This window comes from Rhinatrema bivittatum, chromosome 2 (assembly GCF_901001135.1).
Source record: "Rhinatrema bivittatum chromosome 2, aRhiBiv1.1, whole genome shotgun sequence".
Lineage (NCBI taxonomy): Eukaryota > Metazoa > Chordata > Amphibia > Gymnophiona > Rhinatrematidae > Rhinatrema > Rhinatrema bivittatum.
In genome coordinates this window covers 86,753,378-86,769,225 of record NC_042616.1, presented here as the reverse complement: position 1 = coordinate 86,769,225, position 15,848 = coordinate 86,753,378, and the positions used below count along the sequence as shown (strand labels likewise).

Sequence of the window (15,848 nt, the reverse complement as noted above, 5' to 3'; positions counted from 1 at the left end):
AAACTTTTCAGACCCTAGGATTCATCATTAATTTGCCAGGAGGAGCTGCGGTGCAGTTCATGTCACCACGGCCTGAAAATAGGAAGAGGTCGGGAGGTGCCACAATGAGGCTTATATCACCATGGCTCGAAGAAATGAAGAGGCAGAGGGACTGCGGTGGTGCTCAACTCACCACAGCCAGAAAAAAAAGAGGAAACAAGGGGCCTCAGTGGAGCTCATTTCACTATGGCTAGAAGATGAGGGAGGCCCTGAGAGTGTGTGTGTCGATTATGTGAGAGAGAGCCTGTGTACATATGTATGTATGTATGAGTGTGTGAGAGCCATGTGTGTATGTGTCTGTGAGCATTTGAGCCTGTGTGCATATGTATGTGTGAGCCTGTGTGCATGTTTATGAAAAAGTGTGTGTGAGAAAACCTGTGTGCATGTTTATGAATATGTGTGTGTGAGCCTGTAGGTTTGAATGCATGTGAGCCTGTGAGAGTCTGTGTGTCAAATATAGGGTCTTACAGGAACATATAAATAATGGGGTAGATATTCAGACGTACGCTCCGGCGTACATGTGCACGCACTACCTGGAAAGCACACATGTATGCCCGATTTTATAACATGCATGTTATAAAATCGGGGGTTGGTGCACGCAAGGGGGTGCACAATTGTGCACCTTGCGCGAGCCAGGCTGCCTTCCCCCGTTCCCTCTCAGGCCGCCCTGCGGCTGAAGTAAGTTGCGCGCGCCTGCTGACAGCTGGTGCACGATCCCCGGCACAGCAGCAAATGGCCGCAGTGCCGGGAGCCTCTGACCCTGCCCCACCTCGCCCCTTCCCCGCCCCTTTTTTGCAAGCCCCAGGACTTACACGCATCCCAGGGCTTTACGCGCATCGCCGGGCCTTTTGAAAATAGGCCCGACGCGCGTAACCTTTTGAAAATCCAGTCCAATATGTGTGTGAGGGAGAGAAAGCCTATGTATGTTAGAGAGAAGGGAGTGTGTGTGAGAACATGGGCATGTATATGAGAGAGTGTGTGAGAGAATGTATGTGTTAGAGAGTGTGTGTGTGAGAAAGAGAAAACAGTACAGAAGACGGGCTATAAAAGCCAGGAAGCAGATAAACAACATAGACCAGTTCTTAGTTGTAGGGGTATATTTATTAAGGAGATCAAAATTTGAACAATTCAAGCATAAATAATCCAGATCGCCCGACTCTGGCCAAGTTTTGCCTACAATATGGGCTGCATCAGGGGCTACAAAAAATATATATATAAATCACAATTGTATACATTCGTAATATTTAATAAAAAATTAAACCCTATACAAACATTTAAATATCACTCATATTTAAAACAAACCTTAATTAACTGTTCAGAAGTAAAATTTAAAAACAAAATAATTTTTTTGAAAATAGAACATGAAAGTCTCATTTATGAGTGAGAATGGAACATATCAAAAGGAAAACAACTATGAGCATAAATGGAGAGGATAACGAACAATCTTATGCGTGCAATAAATTCATAATGTATACCAATATTAATTCAGTAAGAACTTAGAAGGAAAGGAAAAAAAGAGGAAAAAAGGAGAAGGGGAAAATTGTTGTATCCTTAATTTTTGTTGGTAGATAGATTGTGTAATTGATATAAAGATAATACCTTTAGTGGAAATTTAATTATATGGACAGCTTTCTTTACTCAGACTATGTGAATTCCTTAATTTATGGTTCTATAGAGAAATGGAGGTGAAAAATTAATATTCAAAAGCAATATTAACTCTAATTCTTCATCAGTCTTTATTTTTTATAAGAAGGAATTCAGTTACTTCAATTTGTGTGTTGCACGATTTCCACCAATTAAGCTAATTGAGCAAAAACTAATGATACCAATATTTATTTAGTTAACACTTTTCTATACCGACATTCATAGGAATATCACATTGGTTTACATTGAACAGGAGAAACAATTACATTTTTGGAAAACGGAATTAGAAATTTCATGGAACGAGGGAGAACTGGAACTTGGATGTACAAGGAATAGAAAAGAGTCAAGCAATAGAACCAAAGTATTTAAAATTAGAGGTATATACTTAAGAACTAAATAAGCTGTAAAAAAGTAAGCTAGTGGATTATGGAATAAGGGTTAGGGGGGAAAATAAGGGGGGGAGGGGGGTGTGAAGGGAAGGTTATGGGTAGACCCTAATCATGGTGTGGCATCCTTAGTTGGGGTGGGGAGGGTTAAGCACTATAATGAAAGGCGAGGGGTAGCAATGGCGTAGTTATGAAAAGGCTTGTGAGAATAGCCAAGTTTTTAGTTTTTTTCTTAAAGGTCTGGGTACAGTGTTCTTGGCGTAGGTCAGGGGGCATTGAATTCCATAAGGATGGTCCTGCTATAGACAGAGCCCATTCTTTTGTGGCTATGAGATGGGTGAGTTTAGGGGGGGGAATGTAGAGGGATCCTTTATATGCAGTTCTGGTCGGTCTGTTCAATGCAAGGAGTCATCTAGCCATTGGTTGTGCAGGGTTTTATGAATAATAGAGAGGCTCTTGTGGAGGATTCTACAGCATATTGGGAGCCAGTGGAGGTTCTTAATATGGTCTTTTCTGCGCATGTTGGTGAGGATTCTTGCTGCGGCGTTTTGAAGCATTTGAAGAGTAATGCTACATTAATACAATATTTTAAGACTGCAAACAATGCATTTAATGTTGCATAATATCTACAAATTAATTCGGATCGTGTCAACTTTAATTATATCCTTAAACAGTATAAATTGTGCAGCCTATTTGAGAAAATAAAACATCTAGTATTAGAAAATAAATAAACCCTGTGGCAGCCATAATTGTGAACCGAGACTATAATATATACTTTTAAGAAATTATAGGAAACCTGAACTCACACAACACAACATATATCGTTGAAGGCATGTTAGCTGTGCTCTAAGTTGGAAATTGTGATTAATTCCATTGAAAAGCACACCACAAGAAATTACTTTTATGGTATTAAGGTCCATCAGAAATAACTCTGATGGTCGTCATTTATCCTTATTGAATCTCCATGCACCAATTGAAAACGAGTACTTTATCAACCAGTACATATAAAAAAAAGAAATTGCAGTTTATAGAAAGAATCACACTAAGGAGTAAAGAATAGATTGTAGACAATTTTATTCACATATCGGTCCTATCTCACCGCTCGGGCTAATTTATAAATGAAAATCTATTTAGTGCCTGCCATTTTTTTGTGTTCTTAGACAGATAAATCATTACTTAACAGATGCTATTCCTGTGAGCATATTCCTTATAATCCAGCAATATATCGGTATAGCTAAACAATGATTCTTGTAAGCAAATTTTGAAAAGGTATAAATAAAAAGTTTAAAAAAATATAAATGTTATTTTATATCTTTTGATTTTATTGCTTGATGTTTTGTGAGGAATGATGTTTGTTTTTCCATTGTTGCACTGCTGTTGGGTTTGTTGTGGTTTCCAGTTCAGTTTTTGTTGGCACGTTTCTGTTTATACTTTATGATTTTTCAATTCTGTATTGGTGAAGGTCTGTCTGTATTTTAAATGTCCAGTTCTTATGTAACTTTAATTCTTGCTGTAAAAAAATGATGGTACTTTTCATTGGCTTTTATGGCATTATGGTCATCTCTTCTTCATTTCTGTTGTAACCAAAGTTTGCTCTTTATTAATTTCACTTGCATGCAGTTCATAAATACATTTTATTGTAATTTATATTAGTAGATTAAGCAATTATTTTAAGGAATGGACTTACCCTCTAAGGCTTGGATTGCTGTGAGCATCAAAAAAGTAATGCTCACAGGTTAATGTAACCAAAACTTTTTGAACACAGCAACTCAATCCTTAGAGGGAACACTTCCTTCAAGTAATAGACTTTATAGGAGCTTATCTGCACACAACACATTTCTTCTGCAACAAAGAGCAAATGTCTTGATAAGCATAATCTGATGCTCTCCAAATGAAGACAAATCGTGGTTCATCTGTTTATGCAGATGTTGAGTCACATGGCAGCAATAGTCCATGTCACCCCCCTCGTTCAATTTGACCAGTTTCATGTCATTTAAAATTCCAGTGGAACCAGCATTTCCAATCACTATCTCACAAGATGCAAATATCCACCATGCTTATACATTCTCTGATGTGATGGTTGAATCCTTCTAATTTACGCAGAGGTTCATTTTCACCAACTTTCATTTCAGAAAACAGTAATCACAGATACTTTCAGTCTATGTTAGGAAGCTCATTTCAAATACTTATGTTCTCAAGGAGCTGGCTGCCAATAGTAAAATTGCTTCATACAGACCATCTAGAATTGAGAGCCATTACAGAGCTGTTCTGATTACAGAACAAAGTAGTCTTACGTCAGTCAGACAGCCAAGTGGCCATGTTCTAAATCAGCAAACCGGAGTGACTAGATTTTTCAACCTTTGTCAGGAAGCAAAGATTTGAAAATGAGCAATTTCCGAAAATATTCTTCTCTGTACTATCTGCCAGGGAAAGAAAATCAGCAGACAAATTAAGTCACCAGTTGCAGACACACAAATGATCATTGGACAAAGGAGTACCATATGACCTTTTCCAGTTCTTTGGCATACTGGTCATAGATCTATCTGCAACACCATTAATCATCAGAATGCCCACATTCTACTCCAGTAAAGCATGGCTTCTGTTACAAAGAGAACTGTTTCAACTTGTATCTCTGATTATATTTGTTCCTGCTATAATCAGTCAGGGCAGCATCTTCAGAATAATGTAGTCAAGTCAAGTCAAAGTTATGGCAACTTTCTTAGCATATCTTCACTCTGCTGCCATAGAAGATGTGTGGAACAGCCACCTGGTCTTCCATCCATAACTTTACTGCTCATTATTGCTTAGAAAATGCCTTATGTCAAAATAGAAATTTTGGTCAATCATTCTTAAAAAGCTTATTTAACTAATTTCCTTCAGCCCCTAGCTACTATAAGAAAGATTTCCAAGCAACCTCAGCTTAGGAGTCCCCACTTGTGTGGCTGATTCTTTTCTTGTTTGCTCACAGAGAAAGAAAAATTGCTCACCTGTAATATGTCCTCTGTAGATAGGACAAATCAGCCATATAATCCCACCTTCCTCACCTTTAGCATTGAATGTTAAAAAGATTGAGTAGATTTGGCACAGTGAAGGCTTGTGCATCCTCAAAAAGACCACCTTGGTCTTTCTGAGCTGAGAGCTTTTCCATCTCGGTGCCATCAGATGAAATCACTCACTTTCGTGGCCTAGGCCTATTTAACCTGCTGTGTTTGGAGAACACCTGTTACAGACAAGCAAAGAGAGGGCTTTGAATATTGCCCTCTTTGTTTGTAGTGCAGATTCTCCACCATTTTGATAGCCTTTCTTAATTTTGACTATTTTCTTAGTATATTCCTACATACTAATGTCAAAAGCTCATAAGAGGGAAGTTTTGGGGCAAGAGTGTCTTCATCTATTAAAGTAAATTAATATAAGGGTCACATTTAGTAGAAGAAAGAAGATAATTGCAAATTATTTGCCTCCGAATAAAAAGTGTGTCAGTTAACATCGCTGAATAGATAAAATGCTTGTTTTAATGCATATGTAGTCAATGCAACTATTAGGAAAATTCAGCATTATATTCTATAAATTGACATCAGCTTCTGGATCACAAGGGGAAGCTGAGGTCAGCTTTAATTCTGTGCAGGAATCTTAAGTGAATGGATGTCATTGCAGTGATAGAAACATAGAAATGATGGCAGAAGAAGACCAAACGGCCCATCCAGTCTGCCCAGCAAGCTTCGCATTTTTTTTTTTCTCATACTTATCTGTTTCTCTTGGCTCTTAGCAAACTTTCAGTTCTATTTCACTTACACCCCCACCATTAATGTAGAGAGCAGTGTTGGAACTGCATCTAAGTGAAATATCTAGCTTAATTAGTTAGGGGTAGTAACCGCCACAATAAGCAAGCTATACCCATGCTTATTTGTTTACCCAAACTATGTAATTCAGTCCTTATTGGTTGTTGTCTGTATATAGATCCACTTTTCTTCATTCCCCCTGCCGTTGAAGCAGAGAGCTATGCTGGATATGCGTGAAGTAGCGGTCTTTCTCCCCTGCCATTGAAGCAGAGAGCTATGCTGGATATGCGTGAAGTGTCGGTCTTCCTCCCCTGCCGTTGAAGCAGAGAGCTATGCTGGATATGCGTGAAGTATCGGTCTTCCTCCCCTGCCGTTGAAGCAGAGAGCTATGCTGGATATGTCTTCCTCCCCTGCCGTTGAAGCAGAGAGCTATGCTGGATATGCGTGAAGTATCGGTCTTCCTCCCCTGCCGTTGAAGCAGAGAGCTATGCTGGATATGTCTTCCTCCCCTGCCGTTGAAGCAGAGAGCTATGCTGGATATGCGTGAAGTATCGGTCTTCCTCCCCTGCCATTGAAGCAGAGAGCTATGCTGGATATGCGTGAAGTGTCGGTCTTCCTCCCCTGCCGTTGAAGCAGAGAGCTATGCTGGATATGCGTGAAGTATCGGTCTTCCTCCCCTGCCATTGAAGCAGAGAGCTATGCTGGATATGCGTGAAGTGTCTGTCTTTCTCCCCTGCTGTTGAAGCAGAGAGCTATGCTGGATATGCATTGAAAGTGAAGTATCAGGCTTATTTGGTTTGGGATAGTAACCGCCATAACAAGCAAGCTACTCCCTGTTTTTTTGTGAATGCAAGCCAAGCCGCACATTTTACTTTCAGAAATTAGCGCCTACCCAAAGGTAGGCGTTAATTTCTGCCGGCACCGTGAAACTGCACAGAAAAACAGTAAAAACTGCTTTTCTGTACACCCTCCGACTTAATATCATGGCGATATTAAGTCGGAGGTCCCAAAAGTTAAAAATAATTAACAATTTAAAAAAAAAATTTAAATCGGCCCATGGCTCGCGGGTTGAAAACCAGATGCTCAATTTTGCCGGCGTCCGGTTTCCGAACCTGTGGCTGTCAGCGGGTTTGAGAACCGACGCCGGCAAAATTGAGCGTCGGCTGTCAAACTCGCTAGTGTCCCTAGCGCCTCTTTTTACCACAGGCCCTCATTTGCATGTGGGCCGTTACTAAATCTCGCGCACAGGAGAGTAGCCTGTGTACGCGCCGGAAGAGCGGGCGCTCTCTCACGACCTTTACTGTATCGGCCCGTTGGTTAGTTTGATATCCTTTTCTTGCCAACATTCAGGAATAAAGTATAGCAATTCAGTAATTAAAGCTCCTGTGCACTAACATCAGTTAGCTTGACTTCATCACAAGTTCCCAGTTCCCACAACTAAATTACCTAGCTACAACAGTTTGGTAGAAAAAAAAACCTATACTTACAAACACTCAGTTAGATAGAACATTTATGCCACAAATTAAAGGGCTTGGTGTACTGATATTAATTAGCAAGTAGGTACACAATCTCCAGCCCAGTGTTAGTGGTTTAACTACCTTTCTCTTTAACTTAATTTCGGAGAAATTTGTTGCTGCAAGATTTCAGTATGGAGCCTGGCTCCCATAAGTAATTTTCCCACTTAAAGTTTAAACCTCTGAAAGGTAGCAATATATTCTTTACTATATATTACACAGTATTAGCTCAGCTCAAGTTTCTTTGTCTATTTTGCAGGAAGACCTATGCACAAGTCCCTTTCTTTTTTTAAAGTTGGTTTCTCAAAGTCCCAAACATTAGAGGAAAAGAGTCTCCCCCTTAACTCTAGCATTTGCCTTAACTTTGTGAGTTGTGGTTAAGTCAGTTTCTTATCCAGGGTCTCCTCCATGCCTACTCTTGTTCTCTCCTCATCAGGTTGTCTCTCTCTCTCCTCCCTCCATTTATGGTACCTGACAGTCTATTAATGATGCAGTGCTGTCTCTATCTGTCTCACCTCTTCCCCTGCTCAGATTCTGCCAGAATTTAGTTGCTAGAGAAGCTTGGAAATGTAGTCTCGAAAAGGAGCCACCTTGGTTTCTAGCCCAATTATATTCTCACTTATAGTTTATTACCTGTACACTGCCTTTTGCACAGGAACAAGTGAGGCTCCTGGTGAGTAAATCACAGATACAGATTATTATAAACCTTCACAGTTTGCAGCCTGAGTATGTAGCTTGGTTAATGTTCTACAGTCATGATCTCTCTGTCTCAGATCTATTCTTTTGACATGGGTTTTGTTGAGAAGAAAGTAATCTTATGCTTCCTTCCTCCTTCAGGTGGGAACGAGGAGATACATGGCTCCTGAGGTGTTAGAAGGAGCAATCAACTTCCAGCGAGATGCCTTCCTGAGAATAGACATGTATGCTGTGGGGTTGGTATTGTGGGAGATTGTTGCAAGGTGCACAGCAGCTGACGGTAAGTTGCTTCTTGTGGGTGAACCAAACTGCTGCTGGAGAAATAACTACTTAGATTTAGCTTCCTTCAATAGAGTTTTCCCACTATATTTGCAGGTAGATTTTAAAAGGGCCGCGCATGCACCCATAAATGGGCGTATCTTGCCACACACTATTTTAAAATATATATTAAATATATATTATATAAATATATATTAAAATACAAATATATATTAAAATATGCACTATTTTATAAAGTATATGCATACTTTAAAATAAATTTTGCGCACAATGTCTGCAGTCTTTACGTGCATATCTTAACTTGTGCTGAGGGAGAGAGAGAGACTCTTCTGTATTGCATGTTTTGAAATCTCTATTTTTTCCCCACATATTGATATTGTTAGGCAGTATTAAGTAGCTGTGTTTGTTTAAAAAAAAAAAAGTATTGGGCTTTTCTCCTTTGGGGCAGGTGACTCATAGTGCATTGCAGGGGGTCATCAAGAACTTTCTTACGGGCCGATACAGTAAAGTGTGCTCCGGTGGAGCGCACTGGTAGCCCGCTTTTGGCCGCGTGTTTTCGACATGCTATTTTTATCCCTTATAGGGTAAGGGGTAATAGCACGTTTGGGGGGGGTTGGCCTTATTACCCCTTACCCTATAAGGGTAAGGGGTAATAAGGCCAACCCCCCCCCCAAATTAATAGCGACCGCAACATGCAAATGCGTGTTGATGGGCCTATTACTCATTCCCGCACGATACAGAAAGCAAAATGTGCAGCGAAGCAACATATTTTAATTTCAGCCAGCACTGGGAAAGTGTACAGAAAAGCAGAAAAAACTGCTTTTCTGTACACCCTCTGATTTAATATCATAGCGATATTAAGTCGGAGGCCCCAAAAATAAAAAAAAAAATTTAAAAATCTGCCCCTGGCCCGTGGGTTAGAAGACAGATGCTCAATTTAGCCGGCGTCCATTTTCCGAACCCATGGCTGTCAGCAGGTTCGAGAACTGACGACGGTAAAATTGAGCGTCGGCTGTCAAACCCGCTGACAGCTGCCACTCCTTTTACTGCAGGCCCTCATTTGCATGCGGGCCGATACTGAATCGTGCGCCCAGGACACTGGCCTGTGCGCACGTTGGGAGAGCGGGCGCTCGACGGCTCTCCCGCACTTCTTTCTGTATTGGCCCGTCAGTCAGAATTGATTGCAAGGAGGCACATATTGCTACATGTTCTTGTGCCCAGTTGAAAATGTAAAGTTAGCCATATTATAGATTGCTTTTTTTGGTGATATTCTTCTGCATTTCTGTATTGCACACTGTGAAATCTCTATTTTCCCAAGTATTGATATTGCTAGTCTGTATTAAGCAGTTGTGTTTGTTAATTTAAAAAGGCTCTCCCATTTGGATAATTTCAATGTTTGGCTCAAAGCATGGTATAAATCAAGTGGTTTTGGTTACATTGGTGGATGGGCCGTGTGTGGAATAGTAAAAGGTTGTACTGTAAGGATGGTCTACAAGAATGCTAAGTGAGAAATTCAGAGCATATACTATGAGGCATTTAAACTATAAGGCGGGGGTGGCAGGAGGTGGTCAATGAAATTGCCATGTTACCCCCAAGCAATACAGGAATTGGGAGAAGAAAACAACAAAGTCAGTCAGCTCAAAATAGCAGAAAAGATGACTAGAAAGAGCAGCAGTCCTAGGGAGATGAGTTGAAAAGCTATGACCACAAATGCTCGTAGTCTGGGCAATAAATTCCCAGCCTGCAGGTCTTAATGGTGGAAGCGGACTGGGACATAGTTGCTGTTACAGAGACCTGGTTCACTGAACCTCATGATTGGGATATGGTCATACCAGGCTATAACTTAAAGAAGGACAGAGAGGACAGAAAAGGGGGAGGAGTAGCTTTTTATGTCAAAAACAATATCCAAGCAACTGAACTGCAAGGAATGTGAGAGAGAGAAGAAGCATTATAGACCGTTCTAAAAAAAAAAAAAAAAAAGATGGTGCATCCATTTCTACCGGACTGGTTTACAGGCCTCTGACTCAAATGGAAGAACTAGACAGAGATCTGGTAAAAGACATCCAAAAGGTGGGAAAGAAGGGAGAAGTGTTGATTGTTGGATCTGCCAGATGTAGACTGGAGAATCCTTTCTGTGGAATCTACCAGAAGTAGAGAGATAATGGATGCCCTTCAAGGGGCTGTGGTCAAACAAATAGTAATGGAGCCCATGAGGGAGGGAGTTATACTTGACCTAGTGCTCATTAGCAGGGATACTGTCTCTAGTGTCCGGGTGGGTGCCCACCTGAGCACCAGTTGTCAAACGGTATGGTTTGATATTGCAAATAGGATATAGAGAGGTCACACAAAGACCCAAGTTTTGAATTTCAAAAATACGGACTTTGTCTAAATGGGTACATACCTGGAAGTAGAACTAGAAGAGTGGGAGAAAATGAGAGAGGTGGAACAAAAGTGGGCCAAGCTAAAAGGAACAATTACAGAGGTAACAAATCTATATGTTAGAAAAGTTAAACAAAAGTTAAAGAAATAAGAAACCGATCTAGTTCTCAAAGAATGTGGCTGATAAAATAAAGGCAAAAAAAAAAAAGAGCGTTCAAGAATTATATAGAATCCCAAAAAGAGGAACACAGGGAAGAATATCTGGTGAAACTGAAGGAGATGAAGAAAGAAATCAAGAAAGCAAAAAGTCAGGTGGAAGAAAGGATTGCCAAAGAGATAAAATGAGGTGACAAAACATTTTTCAGATTATATCAGAGAAAGGAGAAAGGTCCAAAGTAGTATAGTGAAATTGAAAGGTGACAAAGATCAATGTGTGGAGAGAGATGAAGAAATGGCCGAAATATTAAACAAATACTTCAGTTCGGTGTTCACTAAAGAAGACCCTGGAGAAGGACCATTGCTAGTTGACAAGACAGTGGATGGGGGTGGAGTAGACAAAACACCGTTTACAGAAGAGAATGTATGGGAAGAGTTAGGAAAACTGAAAGTGGACAAGGCCATGGGCCGGATGAGGTACCTTCCAGGATACTGGGAGCTCAGAGATATGCTGGTGGGTCCACTGAAGGACCTGTTCAATAGATCCCTGGTAATGGGAGTGGTACCATAGCATTGGAAAAATAACCCATGCTATGGTTACACAATGTTAGGTTCCATATTAGGTGCTACAACCGAAGAAAGAGATCTGGGCGTCATAGTGGATAACAAATTGAAATCGTCAATTCAGTGTGCTGCGGCAGTCAAAAAAGCAAACAGAATGTTGGGAAGTATTAGGGAATGGTGAATAAAACGGAAAATGTCATAATGCCTCTGTATCGCTCCATGGTGAGACTGCACCTTGAATACTGTGTACAATTTTGGTCGCCGCATCTCAAAAAAGATATAATTGCGATGGAGAAGGTACAGAGAAGGACTACCAAAATGATAAGGGGAATGGAACAGCTCCCCTATGAGGAAAGATTAAAGAGGTTAGGACTTTTCAGCTTGGAGAAGAGACGGCTGAGGGGGGATATGATAGAGGTGTTTAAAATCATGAGAAGTCTAGAACGGGTAGATGTGAATCAGTTATTTACTCTTTTGGATAATAGAAAGACTAGGGAGCACTTCATGAAGTTAGCATGTGGTACATTTAAAACTAGTCGGAGAAAGTTCTTTTTTACTCAACGCACAATTAAACTCTGGAATTTGTTGCCAGAGGATGTGGTTAGTGCAGTTAGTATAGCTGTGTTTAAAAAAGGATTGGATAAGTTCTTAGAGGAGAGAAGTCCATTACCTGCTTTTAATTAAGTTGACTTAGAAAATAGCCACTGCTATTACTAGCAACAGTAGCATGGAATAGACTTAGTTTTTGGGTACTTGTCAGATTCTAATGACCTGGATTGACCACTGTTTGAAACAGGATGCTGGGCTTGATGGACCCTTGGTCTGACCCGACATGGCATGTTCTTATGTTGGAGAGTGGTCAAAGATTTGGCAACTGGGATTCAATGCCAAGAAGTGCAGTCATGCATATGGGGTGCGGCAATCCAAAAGAGATGTATGTGAAAGACGGTTAAAGACTAATGCGCACAGACTGGGAGAGGGACCTTGGTGTGGTAGTATCTGATGAACATTTAGAGGTATTCATTGTAAAACTGACATCACTAAAGAATTTTAGACCTTATAAGCGATGAAAATTCTAACAAGAGGAGTTGATTTGTACACTGAAGTCTTTGTACAAATCAACTCTTCATTAATTATAAAGTTTAAATTTCTTAAATGATGTCAATTTCACAGTGAATACCTCTGAATGTTTCTGTAAGACCCCAACGCACCTCCTGAAAATTCATCTTGAATCAAAGTGCCCGCTTACAATGGACCATATATTGAGTATCAGGCTGAGCCTTATAAAGAGTTTCTCTCTCTCTCTCTCTCTTTCTCTCCTATGCCTAACGAGGAGATGTAGCAAAGTTATGCACATAACATACACTCACTGGCTGAGGAAAATTAGGAGTTATGTGCATCTGTGCTGGCTCCGCCTCTGGAATGCTCATGCCCTGCCCCTTTTCTGCGTCTATCCTGGCTAATTAAAATTCACGTAGCTCCTGCACAGCCCACTTATGTGACCATTTTTGCGCGTGCAAGGCTTTTAAAATCTACTTCTTAGGGCTTCTTGGCCCCCTCTTGTGGCTCCACTGTGTTATCATTTTATAAGTTATTGTAAATATATGCATCATCACATAAGGGAGGATGATAAATGTTGTCATGTAAACAGTGGGGGGCAGATTTTCAAAGGGGTACGCGCATAAGATACGCATGTACCCCCCGAAAACCTGCCCGAGCCGAGCCTATGTTGCATAGGCTGCTGGCGCGCACAAAGCCCCGGGGCTTTGCTTGGGGGCGTGTCGGGGGCGTGGTGCTGGCCGAGGGCGTTCCAGGGGCGTGGCCGAGGCCTCCGAAACTGCTCCCGGGCTGGGGAATGGTGCGCTGGCAGCTGGCCGGCAGGCGTAACTTTTAAAATAAATATGGGGGGGCGATTTAGTTAGGGTTGGGGGTGGGTTAGGGAGGGGAAGGGAGGGAAAGGTGGGGGGGAGCAAAAAAAAATTTCCTCTGAGGCCCCTCCGAAATCGGAGCGGCCTCGGAGGAAACGGGCAGCGCACGCAGGGCTCGGCGCACTCAAGGTGCACAAATGTTCACCCCCTTGCACGCACAGACCCCAGATTTTAAAAGATACGCGCGGCTACGCGGGTATCTATTAAAATCCAGCGTACTCTTGTTTGCGCAGGGTTGTGCGAACAAAAGTACACCTGCACGCTTCTTATAAAATCTACCCCGGGTGAGAAGTTCTTTTCCCTGAAAAGCTTGTAATCTGAGTGGAAAGGGTGGCACATGAGAGAATGGAGCTTTCCCATTGTGCAGTGCCCATGCCCATTTTGCAAATTGGATTGTATATATTTATGGTAGTTTGTGGTCTGTTTTAAAACAGCATTACCAGCAAAAAAAACTGTTTGTTATATGTTTTAGTGGGCAGTAACATCAAGTTATTCAGTGTCACTTGCTACTGGAATTTATATTTTTTGCTTAGTGGAGGATGAATTTAAATTTTCCTTTTGTGATTTTGTAAAATCACAAAAGGAAAATCTGAGAATTGTTTTCTGCTGTGTCTATCTCTTGCACTAATAAACATGGAGCTGGAGATCATTATTCCACCATATTCTACCCCCTCTATCTGGAGTAGTAAACACCTGTATTACATAACCAGTACATTTCAGTATTGCAGGGACAATATTATGTAATCACAATAGAGTCCTTTGTGTAGACTCCGTGGAGAGCAGCTCTGTAGTCTTTGTGTGCATCACACAGGTCCTGTTGACGAGTACACGCTGCCATTTGAGGAGGAGATTGGTCAACACCCATCACTGGAAGATCTGCAGGAAATTGTGGTTCACAAGAAGATGCGGCCAGTTTTCAAGGATCACTGGCTTAAACACCCTGTAAGTTATCTTCTCACTCTTGAGTTTCTTTTTTATGCTGTCTTAAACTGCTTTGTAAATGATAAAAGCTCAAAAGTCGTGCATGGCACTGCAAAAGGAAGCAGGTTAGATGAGCCTTACTTTCTTCATCTACCATTATATTCTCTTGTATGTCAATCATTTGCTAAAATATTGTCTTTTTAAGTATTACATGTATAGTAGAAACCAGACTCCTGTCAGGATGCAAAATTAAAAGATAACTGATATGCTTTTTGAGGTCACCTTAAGCAAATTTTCATGTCAGCTCTGCAGGTCTTTTTTTTAACTTTTGAGTGTTACATTTTAGGTACATTGCACTTCAAAATATCACAGATGTATCCATTCCTTGGGCAGAAAAAAATGAAAAATAAGATAAAGAATATGCTGTTTAAGAGCATTCATTAATAACTATTAATTATTGTAAACTGTGTACAATTAGTTGTCGCACAATAAAAACATTTGAAGATAAAGATTAACCAGCCGTAGCATGATAGATGAGTTGGTACATTGGATCCAACTAACAGAACTACATCCATTAACAGGAAAATGTCTCCATATATAATTTGCTAGGGTCGTGTGTTGGTCATTCTGACAGTCATACTCAGAAAAGCATATGTGCACTGCCTTTTCTGCCCATGTAAGTGGGGAGCAGTTTTGAGAGTTCCCACATTGAGTGAAAAATCCATGAGTCCTTGTTTTGCTTGTGGACTCTGCACTAGATTTGAAAGGGATAGTACATGAAGGATTTCCCATTGAAAATTGTCAGGGTTATAAATTACATTTGGATACTTGCATCTGCTTTTCAAGTGTGTAGAATTGTGCCTGATAATTATACAGGAGCTTTGAAAAGATCAACTTTCCCTTCCCTGGCCTAGACATTCTTCCCTCCACCACCCCCAAAACACCTTCTCTCACACATTGTGAAACAGCACACACACACTTTTAGCCGCATTGAGGAAGGACAGTTTTCAGTCAGCCAATTTGTTAGTAAAATGTCTCTCCTTTATTTTGTTTCCTTAGCATGTACCTTTGTTATCCCACTCAAAACTAAAGAAGAAATACTCTTAACAAGCTCACCTTCTACTTGTGTCCCATGTATGAGTGTATCTGTTTGTGCTGTATTTAAACTACATTTTTGAACATTGCCGTCCATATGGATAAAAGTAGGTGAAGAGTTTGGAAAAAGTTTCCCTTGGAAGCTAGGGAGATGTGCTTGCTTACCTGGCCTTTCGTAAAATCTTAAAAGTTTAGCTCTTTAGGAATTCCTATGCATGAATGTTGGGCTAGCCGTAGATGTAGCACTGCCATCTTTTTTTTAGTCTGATTTTAGTTGGTATGGTAGTATGTATAACTTTCTGCCAAATCTATTTACTATTGGGGGTAATATTCAATAAGTCAGTGAGTGGACAAGATATTCAGCAAGATAAATGTACCGCTGAATATGCTTTCCTAAACTTATCCAGCTACATGTAAATTTTTTTTTTTTTTTATCCAGCCTTGTGTGGCCGGATAACTTGCTACTTA

General features: G+C 40.6%; 1 protein-coding gene across 3 annotated transcripts in view; it reads left to right on the top strand.

The window, feature by feature from the left end:
• ACVR2B (activin A receptor type 2B) overlaps window positions 1-15,848 on the top strand; it is a 476,102-nt gene that overhangs the window by 443,389 nt on the left and 16,865 nt on the right. For all 3 annotated transcript variants that reach the window (XM_029588414.1, XM_029588416.1, XM_029588415.1), the window contains 2 exons: window positions 8,200-8,338; window positions 14,176-14,306. In XM_029588414.1, the coding sequence (XP_029444274.1) occupies window positions 8,200-8,338; window positions 14,176-14,306 (270 nt within the window). The remainder of the gene's footprint in view (window positions 1-8,199; window positions 8,339-14,175; window positions 14,307-15,848) is intronic.